We start from the raw sequence: 17,022 nt of genomic DNA on the forward strand, positions 1-17,022 counted from the left end.
TTGTTTTGTACACCAGCAAATGTAGAAGACACAATATCTGATTTATTAAATTAAAGGGCATCCGTAAAAATGGGCAGGCCAGAGCAAAATTCTTATTATATGATGAAATGGTGGGAATCAACCATTTGCTGTAAAAGGAACCTATTTGCACCTGGGACAGAAAGTATTTTGATTAGGTGGGTTTTCTTCGTGAAGGATCTAGCTATTATTATTGCCTAAACAAAGGCTCGGGACGCTTCTCGTGTTACCTCGTCGGTAGCCCGATCGGCAGTAGGAAAGAAAACAAGTTACTCAATTCCCCGTTGGCATCCGACATTTTCTGGGTATAGGTTTTCACACGTTAATTTGCTTCTCAGCTGAATATATGCACCCTCTGTTGAAATTATCGCTTAGCTGACATCTATCCTGGCACAGACCCACCATAATCTTGTTTACTGGTTAGAAGCAAACAGTAAATGAAGCAAGCAGTGATCATTAATGTACTCTTTCCTGTAATACCTCAGAGATTAGAAGCCTTGGAACAGTTGCTATGGCTGCCTTTGCAGAATTTGGCCCAATCATTTCAGAGGACTTAACCAGTAGCTGGACCCTGCTCCTATGATTCGGCGTCGGTGAAATATCACGGGATTTGAGATGAGCTATCCTTTTCCGATGAAGGAAGGGAAAAGTGAGAAGGGGTGTGAATATTTTAATTTTCATATCATCCATCCCTTGTAAATAGAAGATCAGCCGACCGTGTGGTAAGTGCTGGGGTAAGACGCGAGGTGATGAGATCGGACGCAGTCTCTGTCCCATAACGGGCTCACGATCTATTCTATCCCCATTTTACACTTGAAACCGAGGCTCGGAAAAGTTAAGTGACTCACCCTCGGTCTCTCAGGCCCTCGGTCTTTCCGCTGTGCCTCCGTTACACATTTTGGACGCAGTGCTGTTTGAGAAATAGGGAACGTTTGGAATGGTATTCGTTGAGCACCAACTGACGTGCCAAACCCTGTACTAAGCATCGGGGTTGATACAAGATAATCAGGTCGTACACGGTCCCGGTCCCACATGGCTGTACATGGTTTCAAGCCTAATTATCTGGATTGATCATTTTGGGGATGTGGATTTAATTGACAAGCAACGTGGCCTAGTGGGAAAAGACCGGCCTGGGAGGCATCAGAGGACTTAGGTTCTAACTTTTATATCTTTTTTTCTTTTAAATGGTACTTGTTGAGTGCTTACTATGTGCCAGCACCGAACTAAGCGCTGGGTTCGATAAAAGATGAGTTGGACGTGACCCGTAGTCCACGTGGGGCTCACAATCTAAATCAGAGAGAAGAACATATAATCCTCATTTTACAGATGAAGGAACGGAGGCACCGAGAAGGAAAGTGACTTGCCCAAAGTCGCACAGCAGACAACTGGTGGGTCTGGGATTAGAACCCAGATCTTCTTACTCCCAGGCCTATGCTCTTTCCACTAGGCCGTGCCGCTCTGCAGTGGGCTCTTCCAGTTGCCCGCTGCGTGACCTTGGATACGTCCCAACCTCTCCGTACCTCGGTTTCCTCATCTGTAGAAAGGAGAGTCGACGCCCGCTCTCCCCGCTTCTAAGACCGTGAACCTCACGAGGAGCAGAGCTTAGGGCTCAGATGAGTGTTTGGCGCATAATAAGTACTAAACAATTACAATAATAATGTACAATGTGGGTAAAAAGAGGAAATCTCGTCGTTGTATGGATCTGCCGTGTCTGTGTAAAAGCGGGCTCGAGAGACAAAGGGTTAGGGTTCACCAGTCAGGACCTTGGAACTGAACCTAGGTTATTGTATCATTCAGCCAGATGTGAAAAATGTATCAATTAAATCTGGAAGCTCAATCTGGTGCTAACGCTGATCCAGTGTCTTCCTAGAGACAACCCTTGATTGCTCAGTCCCAGGAGAAAAAGACTACTCTGCTCGTGGTAAGCTTGCAGTAAGTACTTCCGGTGGATCGATTAATCGATTGAATCACCTGCGTAAGGAGGAAGGGGGAGAAAGTCAACTGGGCTGCAACCTGGAGCTGGGACAGAGAAGAGGGAACGGCAAGACGAGAGAAGCGCTGTTGCCTGGTGGATAGCGCACGGGCCTGGGACTGAGAAGGACCTGGGTTCTAATCCTGGCTCCGCCACTCTGCTGTGCCATCTTGGGCAAGTCCCTTCTCCGGACCTCAGTTGCCGCCTAGGTAAAATGAGGACCGAGACTGTGATTAATAAAATGCCTGGCACATAGTAAGTGCTTGACAAAACCTGTGGGTTAAAGAAGTTCAGCCCAACGTCTGGCTGAAATTTCCACATCAGGTGTGAATTTACCTAGGAAAAGTTAATACTTGGTTATCTGCTCACCGTGGGACCGGGAGTGAGCGGAGAAGGAAAGCAGGAAGGATAAAGTGGTCCTCAGCTGTGAGAACGGCTCAGGTTTAGAGAGAGACACGAGAGCAAAACGAAAGTCCCGTCGCTCTCTCTTCCACAGTTGATGTAGGAGAAGGTCTGATTTTAATTCGCATTTTCAAGTGGGATAGATGAGTCATCCCAAGAGGTATTATTTTATACCATAAAAAAAAAAGACTAAGGGTTTTTTTGTTGTTGTTGTTTTATGGTCAGCACTTGGGAGCGAGAGCTCCAGAGGATGCCGGTATATTTCCTTGCTCGCAAGAAAATCCCAAACCTCCCCATTTTTTGCCCTGGGCTGAAAGGATGGCATCGAAAGCCCTCGGTAAACATGACTCCCCCCCCCGAGACTGTCTCTGGGAATTGAGGCAATTTCATTGTCCCTTCGAGATCTCTCAACGGTTTAACTGGCGACGTGCCGTGCAAGGAGAGAGAAATACAGATTTTCCCTTGCCAACTGCAGAGTTTAGGGTTTTTTGGAGGGGGAGGGGGTGGTTTGTGGTATTTGTTGAGCGCTTAATATACTTCAAGCACCGTTTTAAGCACTGGGGCAGTACAAGCTAATCAGGTTGGCAGGTTGGACACAGCCCCCGCCCCGCATGGCGCTCACGGTATTAGTCCCGGTTTCACAGGTGAGGTGACTGAGGTCCAGAGAAGCGAAGTGATTTGCCCAAGGACACACAGAGACGAGTGATGGGGCCGGAATTAGAACCGAGGTCCTTCTGACTCCCAGGTCTGTGCTCCTCCCACTAGGCCACGCGGCTTGATTCTATTTACTTGCTATTGTTTTAATGAGATGTTCATCCCCTCGATTCTATTTATTGCCATTGTTCTCGTCCGTCCGTCTCCCCCGATTAGACCGTGCGCCCGTCAAGGGGCAGGGACCGTCTCTATCTGTTACCGACTTGTCCGTTCCAAGCGCTTAGTCCAGTGCTCTGCACATAGGAAGCGCTCAGTAAATACTATTGAATGAATGCTTCTCTTTAAAACTACTTTCCCCTTCTCTCTTCCTAACCCTCTCGCTTCTCCTCCGTTCTCTGCCCAGAGAATCGTGGTGTTAAAAGGAAATGGATAATCCTTCAGTAACTTGGGTTTCAGCAGGGAGACAAAGACTGAGGGAGAAGAAAAATGCTCACCTCCAGGGACGGAAGGGTTACCGAGGCAATCAAGAAGGTGTAGACTGATTTTCACTATCAGCAGGAAATGTTTTTATCCTCTTAAATGGGCCTTTTCACCCTTTCCTTATTAATCAGGCGGCCCTCCTTCTTTGTCGGTGGGAGCTTTCCTCATTCCTCCCTCCTCCTGAAAGACCAATTAGAGTAGTAAGCACCGAGATCTACTCGGCTCTCTCTTCCTCACCTTTCCGCAGAAGACTCACCGGACGATATATTTGCCGCCGCTCCTCGGTCCAGGGGATCCCAACTTCTGGCTGAAATTTCCACATCAGGTATGAATTCACCTAGGAAAACTTAATACTTGGTTATCTGCTCACCGTGGGACCGGGAGTGAGCGGAGGAGGAGAGCAAGAAGGATAAAGTGGTCCTCGGCTGTTAGAACGGCTTAGGTTTAGAGAGCGACACGAGAGCAAAACGAAAGTCCCGTCGCTCTCTCTTCCACAGTTGATGTAGGAAAAGGTCTAATTTTTTAATCCGAATTTTCAAGTGCGATAATTGAATCATCCCAAGAGGTAAAATAGTTTGCACTTAGAGGTTGACAGGAACCAGAGGGAAAGCTGCAGATTATACTTCATAATCATTATTATCAACAATAATTTTAGGTTATTCGTAATGATAATAATCATAACTGTGATATTGGTTAAGCGTATACTAGGTGCCAGTCACTATACTAAGCGCTTGGGTGCATACCAGCAGCAGCGTGGCTCAGTGGAAAAGAGCCTGGGCTTCGGAGTCAGAGGTCATGAGTTCGACTCCCGGCTCTGCCACTTGTCAGCTGTGTGACTGTGGGCGAGTCACTGAACTTCTCTGTGCCTCAGTTCCCTCATCTGGAAAATGGGGATTAACTGTGAGCCCCACGTGGGACAACCCGATTCCCCTGTGTCTACCCCAGCGCTTAGAACGGTGCTCTGCACATAGTAAGCGCTTAACAAATACCAACATTATTATCATTATTATTATCAAGTCCCCGATTAGACCGTAAGCCCGTCAAAGGGCAGGGACCGTCTCTATCTGTTACCGATTTGTACGTTCCAAGCGCTTCGTACAGTGCTCCGCACATAGTAAGCGCTCAATAAATACTGTTGAATGAATGAACGAATCAAGTTGGATCCAGTCCCTGTCCCGCATGGGGTTCACAGTCTTAATCCCCATTTCACAGATAAGGTAACTGAGGCACAGAGAGGTGAAGTAGCTTGCCCAAGGCCACACGGCAGACAAGTGGCGGAGAGGGAATTGGAACCCAGGTCCTTCTGACTCCCAGGTCCATGCCATATAAAAAATAAATCACTTGTGGTATTTGTTAAGCGCTTACTATGTGCAAAGCACTGTTCTAAGCGCTGGGGGATACAAGGTGATCGGGTAGTCCCACGGGGGGGCTCACAGTTTTAATCCCCATCTGACAGATGAGGTAACTGAGGCACAGAGAAGTTCAGTGACTTGCCCAAGGTCACACAGCTGACCAGCAGCAGAGCCGGGATCCACTGAGCCACCCAGCACAGGGAGGAGGGAGTAACAGGGAGAAGAGAGCCAATGTATTAGAGCTTCTTGAGGGCAAGAATCACGTCTACTAACCCTGTTGCGTACTCTCAGGTGCTCAGTTCAGTTTTTTGCACACAAAGGGCGCTCAATAAATACCACTAGCGTGGCTGAGTGGAAAGAGCACGGGCTTTGGAGTCAGAGATCATGGGTTCGAATGCCGGCTCTGCCGCTTAGCTGCGGGACCGTGGGCGAGTCACTTAACTTCTCTGTGCCCCAGTGACCTCATCTGTAAAATGGGGATGACGACTGTGAGCCCCACGTGGGACAACCTGATTCCCCTGTGTCTACCCCGGCGCTTAGAACAGTCCTCTGCACATAGTAAGCGCTTAACAAATGCCAACATTACTATTATTATCATTATTAAAGTATCTGAAAGGACAAAGATAATTAGGATAGAGGAGATCCCGGTAGATTAAGTCCAAAGGAGGTCACTGGAGACTTCGAGTGGGTATGAGGTAAAATTAAGGAGAATCCGGAGGGATTTTTTTTTAAGGAGTAAGCACAGGAGAGTAGGTTAAATATTTACTGACAGGTCTCGGGGTTATCCAAAAAAAAAAAATGAGCATGAGCGAGACCTGTGGGTTAAAGTGGAACAGCTTCTGAGATCAAGTGGCATAGCCTAAGTGCGCAAGAACCCAACTCGTTTCTCTTCCCGCCTAGGCTGAGGCTTGCCAGGCCTCGGGGAGAAGATGCAGGTGCTGAAATGCTCCAACAAGCTATGGATGCTGGAGAAGATGTTGAAGGAGAGCTTACCCAAATCCCTCAAGGTAATGTCAGTCCTATTTATTGAGCGCTTACCGGGTGCAGAACACTGTATGAAGCGCTTAGGAGACTACAGTACAACAGAGTTGGTAGACTGTAGAGCGTAAGCTCCTTGTGGGGAGGGAATGTCTGTTTAGTGGTATATTGTACTCTCCCAAGAGCTTAGTAAAGTGCTTTATTCATTCAGTCATTCATTCGATAGTATTTATTGAGCGCTCACTATGTGCGGAGCACTGTACGAAGCGTTTGGAATGGACAAGTCGATAACAGATAGAGACGGTCCCTGCCCTTCGACGGGCCTACGGTCTAATCGGGGGAGGCGGGCGGACGAGAGCAATGGCAATCAGTAGAATCGAGGGGATGAACATCTCGTTAAAACAATAGCAAATAAAGAGAATCAAGGCGATGTACATCTCATTAACAAAATAAATAGGGTAGTGAAGATATATACAGTTGAGCGGACGAGTACGGTGCCGAGGGGATGGGACGGGGGAGGGGGAGGAGCGGAGGGAAAGGGGGGAAGAGAGGGCTCAGAGAGGGCTTTACTGTGGTGAGCGCTCAAAAAATACAATTCAATTAATGGTAGAAATATCCCCTGTCCCCAAGGAGCTTACTTACAAGTCTGGCTGGAGGGTGCTAGGTCCTAGGACTCTGACTTCCTTTTTTTTTTTTAATGACATTTGTTAAGTGCCTACTTTGTGCCCATCACCGTTCTAAGCCCTGGGGCAGATACAAGGTAGTCGGTTCGGTCACAGTGCGTGTCCCACAAGGGGCTCACGGTCTTAATCCCTGTTTTATAGACGAGGTGACCGAGGGCCGGAGAAGTGAAGTGATTTACCCAAGGTCACACAGCAGACGGTGGCGGAGGCAGGATCAGAATTCGGGTCCTTCCGACGCCCAGGTCCACGCTCTTCCCACTAGGCCTCTCTGCTTCCCTCGGCCACACGACTGGTTCCAGTTGGGGGCGGGCGGGGTGGTTACGGGAAGGCGACGTGACCCCAAACTGCCCACGCTGTTATAACCACCTGGCGGTGTTCCGGGCTGAGCAGATTAAGGGCTGGCACTCGCTCTATTGTCTATTAAAATCGAGCAGAAAGGCCTTTTCTTCCGGGACTATCGCCTTTCCGTTGAGTTGACCTGAATGCCCCCGCCCCCCTCCCGGCTCCTGAGCCGCCGCCGAACCTCGGGACGTCTCCCCAGTCCTCAGTCGTATTTATCGAGCGCTTACCGTGTGCGGAAAAAGGTACTGAGCACTTGAGAGCACGATATAACGGACACATTCCCTGCCCACAACGAGCTGAACGGTAGCTTTTCTCCGTGAGGCAGCCGTTTCCTGGACCTAGCGTCTAGAGCCCGGACCTGGGAGTCGGAGGGACCTGGGTTCTAATCCTGATTCCGCCACTCGTCTGCCGTGTGACTTTGGGCAAGTTACTTCCCTTCCTCTGGTCCTCAGTTACCTCTTCTGTAAGATGGGGATTGAGACTGTGAGCTCCATACGGGACAAGGACCGTGTCCAACCTGATTAGCTTGTATCTACCCCGGTGCTTAGTACGGTGCCTGCTACATAGTAAGCTCATAAACGCCGTAAAAAAAAGGTCGCCCCACTGTCGTGTGCTTCTCGGGGTAAATCCTTCCCTCTTCTTTCTCAACCAGTTTGGCATGAAATTGAAGTTCATTCTTTTTTTGGAGCAAAAACGGGGTACCTTTTGGTGAGAACGCTTCATGAATTTGAGGAGAGCTCTATGTAACGCGCAGCTTTATTTCTCCAACCCTAATTCTTCCAACCTCTCCTTGTTTTTAGTTCACGACAAGAACGGTGTGACAGGGATCATGGCCCGACTCCCTGACACCTTTATTTGGTGTTAAGTGCGGCTGCCTGAAAGGCCTCGTCTGGGGCATCCACGGGGGCTGAAGGGAATTTCCCAGAGGGGATTTATGTCACCGGAGTTACCCAGTGAAGCCTCCTGTTTCTATCACTCTCTCTGCTCCCCAAACCTAAATATTCACCTGCCTCCCTTCCAAGCATCCTGTGGCTGAGAATTTTTGATGCCTCGCCGTTCTCGCTAGCCTGAGAAACCTTCCTGCCAGAGGTAGAACTGGAAGAGGGTGATGAACGAGAGAGACGGAAGATTGGTGGATGAGAGTTTTAAGCTGCTCTGAGGATATGAGAAAGGTGTGTTAGGAGGTGAGGAATCTATGGTAGGAAAATAAGACAAGAGGGAAGTTAGACAAGGCCAAATTAAACACCCCAAAACCTTACCTTTCTCCCTGCCGTGACCGGGCACTAATAAAGGAAGATCCCCCACGAGAAGGAACCTCTCGGGCTGGCAGTTGTAAGACGTGTGGAGGCCGATGCTAGACAAAATAATAGATCAAATTAGTTTGGTATCTGTTCAGCGCTTACTGCGTGCCGAGCACTGCACTAAGCACTGGGGTAGGCGGAGAATAATCGGGTCCCAGATGGGGCTCACGGGGACAACTGATTTCGATTCCCCGCTTTGCAGCTGAGGGAACTGAGGCACAGAGAGCTAAGTGACTTTCCCTAGGTCACACAGCAGGTACTTGGTGTGTCTGATCTGATTATCTTGCATCTGCCCCAGTGTTTAGTACACACGCTAATCACTTGACACACAGTAATCGCTTAACCCATACCATTATTATTATTACTACTACTACTAATAATTTGTTTAGGGGACTTTAGGATAGGGAGCTGGGAGATGTGCCTTGGGCTGGTGGCCAGGATGGGGAAAGGGCTGATTTACGTCTGCGATGGAAGGTAGGCTGCTCACTAAGACACGAATGTATAATCATTCCACCCCCTTGACCCCTTGGATTTTTTTTTTTTTTAATAAGGGCGTTTGTTAAGTGCTTACTATGTGCCAGACACTATACTAAGCGCTGGCGTTGATAGAAGCTAATCAGGTTGGACACAGTCCATGTCCCACATGGGGCTCACTGGTTCAATTCCCCCCTTCACAGAGGAAGTAACGGAGGCGCAGAAACGTGAAGCGACTTCCCCGAGGTCAGACAGCGGACCCGGGATGAGAACCCAGGTCCTTCTGACTCCCAGACCCTTGCTCTCTCTACTGGGCCACGTTCCGTGGGTTGCCAACAAGTACATCCCCTCTCCTCTGATCTCTCTGATTCTCCCGACTCAGGTGTACGGAGCAGTGATGATCATAAACCGCGGAAACCCTTTTCAGAAGGAAGTGGTGGTGGATTCGTGGCCGGACTTCAGAGCGGTTGTCACCCGGCGTCAGAGACAGGTACGTGCTGATCCCAAGAGGGACTTCGGATTCTTTATTGGTGATCGACCAACGGGGGAGTGAACGGCTTGTTACAAACACGTCAGGCATTCAATAGAGCAAACCGCCTTCGATACTTCATCCCAGTATGACGCGAGAAATTAAAGCTTAGATACTGACTCACTCGCACTAACGGAGTTAGAAGGACTCATAAATCCTTTGTTTCTTGTGTCATACTGGGATGAAGCAGCGTGGACCAGTGGGAAGAACCCGGGCTTGGGGGTCAGAAGACCTGGGTTCCGATTCCGGCTCTAGCACCGCTCTGACGTGTGACCTAGGGCCAGTCACCTAACTTCTCTGTGGCTCCGTTACCCCGTCCTACTCCCTCCTACTTAAACCGTGAGCTCCAAGGGGGACAGGGACTGGGACCGTTCTGATTAGCTTATATCTACCCCGGCGCCCAGAGAGGCCAGGCCCGAACTCTTCTCTGTCGATCCATCGTATTTACGGAGCGCTTACTCTGTGCAGAGCACCGTACCAAGTGCTCGATCGTATTTATTGAGCGCCTACTATACGCAGAGCACCGTTTTAGCTCTGGGGAGAGGACAGCGCAATGGAGCTGGTAGACGCGTTTCCCGCCCTCTGTCCGGGAGGGAGGCAATGCCACCGGGGTTAAGTTGCGAAGATCTGATGCAGCTAGTGGCTTTTCGACACTGCGCTTTGAAGTCGTGCCACCCTGGCTTTGACACTGTGTGCCGGTGAGGCCAGACTGAGTTTTGCGATCGTCAGTTGGCGTGGCTTCATGGATAGAGCACGGGTCGGGGGGTCGGAAGGATCGGGGTTCTAATCCCGGCTCCGTCTGCTGTATCACTCCGGGCAGGTTGCTTCGCTTCTCTGGGCTTCAGTTATCTCATCTGTCAGATGGGGATTTAAGAGTGTGAGCCCCACGTGGGACGGGGACTGTGTCCAACCTTTTTCATTCTTTTATTCATTCATTCTTACTGTACGCAGAACACTGTACTAAGCACACGGGAGAGTACAATATAATAGTACATAGAGTTAGTGGAAACGGTCCCTGCCCACAGGGAGCATACTGTCTACAGAGGGAAACAGACATTAAAATAAATTACGGATATATATATATATATATATATACACATAATTGCAGTGGGACTGAGGGTGGGGTGAATGTTGTACTCTCCCAAGCACTTCGTGCAGTGCTCTACCCTCAGTAAACGCTCAATAAATGTGATTGAATGAATGAATAGAGGATACGAAACAGGATGATGCAAAAAGGAGAGGGACTAGGGAAAATGAGGGCTTAGGAGGGAAAGCCTCTTGGACTGGAAGTGATTTTTATTAAGGCTCCAAATGTGGGGAGTGTGATCCTCTGTCAGTGATGAATGGAGAAGGAGTTCCAGGCCCGAGGTATTCATTCATTCAATAGTATTTATTGAGCGCTTACTATGTGCAGAGCACTGTACTAAGCGCTTGGAATGTACAACTCGGTAACAGATAGAGACGGTCCCTGCCCTTCGACGGGCCCACGGTCTAATCGGGGGAGACGGACGGACGAGAACAGTGGCAATCAATAGAATCGAGGGGAAGAACATCTCATGAAAACAATAGCAAATAAATAGAATCAGGGCGATGTACATCTCATTAACAAAATAAATAGGGTAATGAAGATATATACAGTTGGGCGGACGAGTGTGGTACTGAGGGGGTGGGAAAGGAGAAGGGGAGGAGCAGAGAGAAAGGGGGGAGAAGAGGGTTTAGCTGCGGAGAGGTGAGGGGAGGTAGAGGGAGCAGAGGGAAAAGGGGAGCTCAGTCTGGGAAGGCCTCTCGGAGGAGGTGAGCTTTAAGTAGGGTTTTGAAGAGGGGAAGAGAATCAGTTTGGGGGAGGTGAGGAGGGAGGGCGTTTCCAGGACCGCGGGAGGACGTGGCCCGGGGGTCGTTGGCGAGATAGATGAGAACGGGGGACGGTGAGGAGGTGGGCGGCGGAGGGTGCGGGGTGGGGGGTGGAAAGAGAGAAGGGAGGAGAGGTAGGAAGGGGCGAGGTGATGGAGAGCCTTGAAGCTTGAGGTAGGATGTGGACAAGGGGTCCACGGTGAAATAGACGAGACCTAGGTACCGTGAGTCAGTTGGTCGAGAAGCAGCGTGGCTCGGTGGAAAGAGCACGGGCTTTGGAGTCAGAGATCATGGGTTCGAATCCCGGCTCGGCCGCTTGTCAGCTGGGTGACTTTGGGCAAGTCACTTAACTTCTCGGTGCCTCAGTTCCCTCATCTGTAAAATGAGGATTAAGACTGTGAGCCCCACGAGGGACACCTGATTCCCCTGTGTCTACCCCAGCGCTTAGAACAGTGCTCGGCACATAGTAAGCGCTTAACAGATACCAACGTTATTATTATTATTATTAACATGGAGTCCTAAACAGAGGAACTCAAATCGGGACAGCCCCGAAGGCTAGACTTGGCTTTCCCTCTCCGGATGGATATTTTGAGATGTGACATATTTTTTTGCTTTCTCCAGGCCAAGTCCGACGATTTAGATCATTACACCAATGCCTATGCTGTCTTCTACAAGGATGCCGGGACTTATCAGGAAATGTTAAAGGATCCGAACATCTTCAACTGGGAGCAAGTCTTTCAGATTCAAGGTGAATCCCAGAAGTAGACATAGTGATAGGCTTTATAGAAAATTCTCTTGCTTGATCTTTTTTTCAAGCTTTCAAAGAGGATCATAGGGGAAGCAACCCCTACTCAACTGTCCTGGGAGTCAGAAGGACCTGGGTTCTAATCCCAGCTCCATCGTTTGTCTTCTGCCTGACCTTGGGCAAGTCATTCAGTTTCTCTGGGCCTCAGTTACCTCCTCTGTAAAACGGGGATTAAAACTGGGAGCTCAATGGGGGACGGGGATTGTGTCCAATCTGATTTTCTTGAATAGTAATAATAGTACTGATAATATCTACCCCAGAGCTTCGTACCGAGCTTGTATCTACCCCCGGAGCTTAGTACGGTGCCTAGCACACGGTAGCTGCTTAACGAATACCAAAAAAAAGTGTAAATCTGCTTCTCCTAGCATTAAACTACTCTTTCCGCCTTCTCATATAGCCAATAGCCATTCCCAGATTTCTGCTTACAGGCACACCTTCGTGGGAAAAGGAGAACTTTAATTTATGAGTTTCTTTTGTTAACCGAGTCGATTCCATGGAGAGTTTTCTTTGAAACTACTGGCTCTGTAACCAAAGCTTATTGAGGGGGTTCTTAAGACTAGCACTTCCTCTGGAGAGAAATACTTGGGAGAAGAGAGGAAAAGTTTAAATGGGCACGGTATAAGACCAGGAAAGAAAGTTGCCTGAAAGGGCTGGAAGGTTGCCTGTAGCTCCTATTTCTAAGCCCAGAGGATTAAAGAGGAACAAAACCAAAATGGTTTCAAACGGTCTTATTCCAACGGATCACCGTAGCAGATCTGAACTGCATATTCACTGACTGGGCAGTGTGTTTTGAGTCGACGCGCTGGCATGCATTTACTGGGAAATAATTGCAGGTTTCTTTAGCCAGATAGGTGAAAATGACTTCCTTGATACAAACCGACCGAGCTGCCATTCTGGATGGATGTTTTAAGGGAGCAAAAGCATCCTGGTTACAGTGAGACGTGAGAGTTGGGCAGGCCCACCATGACTCTCCTCCACTGCCACTTCAGCGGGGAGAATGTAGAGCAAAACTACCAGTTCTCACGGCAAGAATTTCTTGACTCCATCGTGACCGCCAATATGTCTTGGTCTAAGCCACCCTTCCTAGTACTCTAGGGTTTTATTAAACTTCGAAATGGACATTGTAGGATTTCCTTTCCAGGAGATTGGGACTGGATTATCTAAGAAAAGCAGGTGGCCTAGTAGGATGAGCACAAGCCTGAGGGTCCGAGGACCTGGGTTCTAATCCTGGCTGCACTACTTACCCCCGCTGTGGGACCTTGGGCAAGTCGCTTTACTTCCCTGTGCCCCAGTTGCTTCAGCTGCAAAACGGGGATTCAGTATTCAATGCCTGTTCTTGCTCCTACGTAGACTGCGCACCCTCTGTGATGTCTGATGGTCTTGTATCTACCTCAGTGCTTAGTACCATGCTTGGCACATAGTAAGTGCTTAACAGATGCTATAATTATTAGCTGCCATCAGCTGCCTGGAGGCAGGAGAATGGTTTGAAAGGGCTCACATTCTGTCCCTTGCAAGTTCACCTTCTAGTTGTATTCCACTCCGGATTCTCCCATTTCCTCATCTTTGCTCCCGCTGCTTCCCCTGCCTGGAGCTTCCTTACCTTCAAATCTACCAAACCCCAGCTGTCCTATTTTCAAAACCCTCTGCGAATGCCGCCTCCTCTAACACCCCACTTCGTATCGACCCGACAACGCTTAGATATTTTTCCTTAACCTCGCCACTGTGCATAGTAATGCATCTCTATTCAACTGTACATCCAATTATTAATTAGCTGTTATAGCCTGACATATTCATGCGACTTGATGGCGTATCCTTGTTTATCCTCCTACTTCCTGTATTAGTAAATACTTTGTTTCTGTTCCCCTCCCGCATTAGATTATACGTCTAAACAAATACTGTTAAAAAAAAAATCCCTTGAGGGAAGGAAAGATGTCTTTTTTGCTTTCGGCGGAGCTCTCCCAAGGACTTAGTACAGGATCGTGCACTCCGAAGGTGCAAAATAAATATCACTGATCAACTGATTGACTATCGGCCCTTCCAGCCCAAAGACTTCACTTTCCCAGTCCAAGATGAATTGAATTCCCAAGCAGATCTGAACTTTCCACTTCCCCTCTGCCTTTTCAAATGAAACCCACTTTTTCTTGATCTCTTTCTAAACTAAGGGCTCCAGGATGGATTATATGACATCGCCAAGGCGGTGGCCACCTCTAAGCAGTTTGAAACACAACTGTTCTCTTTCAAAGCAGTTCAGTTTCCTGACTCGAAGCTCATCCCAGACGTACCGCTTCGGTAAGTTAATTCAGTTTTCTGGGCTCGGTAAGTTAATTCAGCTTTTTGGGCTTTGGACTGGGTTTGCTCCCCAAGACATTCTGGGCTGGTGATGTGGGGACTTAAGTCTTCTTCTAGGAAGCAGCGTGCCCTAGTGGAAAAAGCCCAGGCCTGGGAGTCAGAAGGGCCTGGGTTCTAATCCTGGCTCTGCCACTGGTCAGGGGTGTGACCTTGGGCAAGTTGCTTACCTTCTCTGTGCCTCAGTTGCCTCATCTGTAAAATGGGATTAAGACTAGGAGTCCCATGTAGCACATGGATTCTGTCCATCCTGGTTAATTTGTATCTATTCCTGCACTTTGTAATAATTATGGTATTTGCTAAGCGCTTACGATGTGCCAGGCACCGTACTAAGCGCTAGGGGAGGTACAAACAGATCGGGTTGGACACAATTCCTGTTCCCCATAGGGCTCACAATCTTATTCCCCATTTTACCGATGAGGTAACTGGGGCACAGAGAAGTGAAGTGACTTGCCCACGGTCACACAGCTGACAGGCGGCGGAGCCGGGATTCGAACCCACGACCTCTGACTCCCAAGCCCGGGCTCTTTCCACTGTGCCACGCTGCTTCTCTGAGAACAGGTACTGGATCTCCACTTTACAGCTGAGGAAACTGAATTGGTAAGTGAAGTAAACATGTAAGGATTGAAGGATGAGAAGAGCAGCTTGGCTTCGTGGAAAGAGCCCGGGCTTGGGAGTCAGAGGTCGTGGGTTCTAATCCCGGCTCCGCCGCCTGTCAGCTGTGTGACTGTGGGCAAGTCACTTCACTTCTCTGCGCCTCAGTTACCTCATCTATAAAATGGAGATTAAGACTGTGAGTCCAAACGTGGGACAAACTGCTTTTCTATCTACCCCAGCGCTTAGAACAGTGCTTGCACACAGTAAGCGCTCAGCATATACCATCATTGTTATCATTATTAGAATCAGAATGTGGAAATGAGTTAGGGAATACCTCCTGGAGGGGTAGATTTTTCAGTAGGGTTTTGATCGGGCAGATTTTAAGGGGATAGGGCGTGAGCAAGGAGCTGCAAGTAGGAAAGTCAAGAATAAGATTTGGGGGTGTCAAGGGAGGTGGACCAGTTGACCCCCATCCTGTGATTTTTTAAAAATTGTATTTGTTAAGGGCTTACTACGTGTCAAGCACTATTTTAAGCAGTGAGGTAAATTCGAGTTAATCAGCGTGGTGACACAGTCCCTGTCCCACTTGAGGTTCCCAGTCAGAGTAAGATGATAAATAGCAATTGAATCCCCATTTTGCCGTTGAGGAAACGGAGGCCCGGAGAAGTGACCAAGGTCACCCAGCAGACGAAGGTTGGAGCCGGCATTAGAACCCAGTTCCTTCCCACTCCCGTGTCCACTAGGCCACGCTGCTCCTCGCCGTTGTGATGCCGTTAACCTTTCACCCGTCTTCTCCTAGAACCAACCCCGCCCTGCGCCTGTCTTCCCTGAGTCCGGCCGACGCCGACTTGCTCAACGGCACCTGGTCCCGGGGCGGGAACGAGCTGTGCCTCAGATACCTCGCCGAGCTGGTCCGCCACTTCCCCAGCGTGTGCGTCCTGGGAGACGATGGGAAGCCGGTCTCCTGGGCCCTCTCGGACCAGTTTTCCACCATGTGTCACAGTTACACCTTGCCGGAGCACCGCAAGAGGGGTTACGGCCGCCTCGTGTCCACCACGCTGGCCAGGAAGTTACGGAGCAGGGGCTTCCCCATTCAGGGCAACGTCTTCGAAGACAACGTGCCGTCCATCGCCCTCCTGAAGACCTTGGATGTCAAGTTTTTGCCCTGCTGTTTTTACAGGATCATCCTCACCCCCGCGGTTTTCTCTGTTCCGGCCCGCCTGTAGTCCGGATGGAGTTTTTCCGTGGCCTCACCCTCCTGTCAGACCCCGAAAGCCTGTCCCTCGGTACGGCACTTAGTACAGTGCTTGGCACACAGTAAGCGCCGGATAGATACGGTCGATCGATAGATTGTCCGCGCTCCCAACCTGGGAACAATCAAATGAGCCCCCGGGGATAACTTGGACTAGCCCCTGCTGATGTATTCCGTATCGCCTTCAATTCCTGGGAACTGTAGACCTTCGACTCGGCTGGTGAGCTCGGTGTGGTCAGGAGATGCGTCTGCTTATTGTTTTATTAATAATGGTATTTGTTAAGCACTTACTTTGTGCCGGGCACCGTACTAAGCGTTGGGGAGGATAGAAGCGAACCGGGTTGACCGCAGTCCCTGTCCCACAAGGGGCTCGAAGTCTCAATCCTCAGATGAGGTAACTGAGTCTCAGAGAAGGCCACACAACAGACAGGTGGTGGAAAAGGAATTAGAACCCGTGACCTTCGGATCCCCGGTCCCGTGCTCTATCCGGCGCGCTTACTGTACTCTCCAAAGCGCTCAGTGCATTGCTTTGCACACGGTAAGTGCTCAATAAATAAGATTGAACGAATGGATGTACCAACGACATTTGGCTCTTTCCCGGTGCCTTTTGCCAGCTGAAAGCCTTTTGCCTTTTGCCTTTCCCGGCCATCTTAGAGAACTGTCCTCACCTTTCGCCATTTAAGGGAAAACCGTGTTCTTGGAGAGGGATCGTTTCTCTGGCAGCAGGGGAAAAAGAAGGAAGGAAGTGACAGGCGACAAGATAGAAATGAAGACTCATGGAGAGACAGAGAGAGGGCCTCATGAGAGAGCAGAGGGTATGAGTATCAGAAAGAGAGAGAGACAGACAGGAATAGGGTTAAAAGGAAATTTCTCTGCTTTTTCAATCAGTCACTGGCACTTATTGAGCATGTTCTGTGTGCCAAGCACTGTACTGAATGCTTTGGGAGCGTACAGTACGACAGAGTTGATAGACTCCCTCGTTTCGT

General features: G+C 49.3%; 1 protein-coding gene across 1 annotated transcript; it reads left to right on the forward strand.

The window, feature by feature from the left end:
• Positions 1-166: 166 nt before the first annotated feature.
• On the forward strand, positions 167-16,351 carry GLYATL3 (glycine-N-acyltransferase like 3). The gene is made up of 8 exons (XM_029072284.2): positions 167-740; positions 1,816-1,939; positions 3,774-3,851; positions 5,779-5,885; positions 9,039-9,146; positions 11,658-11,784; positions 14,004-14,130; positions 15,584-16,351. The coding sequence occupies exons 4-8, from the start codon at positions 5,808-5,810 to the stop codon at positions 16,008-16,010; spliced, it is 867 nt and encodes a 288-aa protein (XP_028928117.1). The 5' UTR covers positions 167-740; positions 1,816-1,939; positions 3,774-3,851; positions 5,779-5,807; the 3' UTR covers positions 16,011-16,351.
• Positions 16,352-17,022: the final 671 nt, after the last annotated feature.

This window comes from Ornithorhynchus anatinus, chromosome 9, assembly GCF_004115215.2.
Source record: "Ornithorhynchus anatinus isolate Pmale09 chromosome 9, mOrnAna1.pri.v4, whole genome shotgun sequence".
Classification (NCBI taxonomy): domain Eukaryota; kingdom Metazoa; phylum Chordata; class Mammalia; order Monotremata; family Ornithorhynchidae; genus Ornithorhynchus; species Ornithorhynchus anatinus.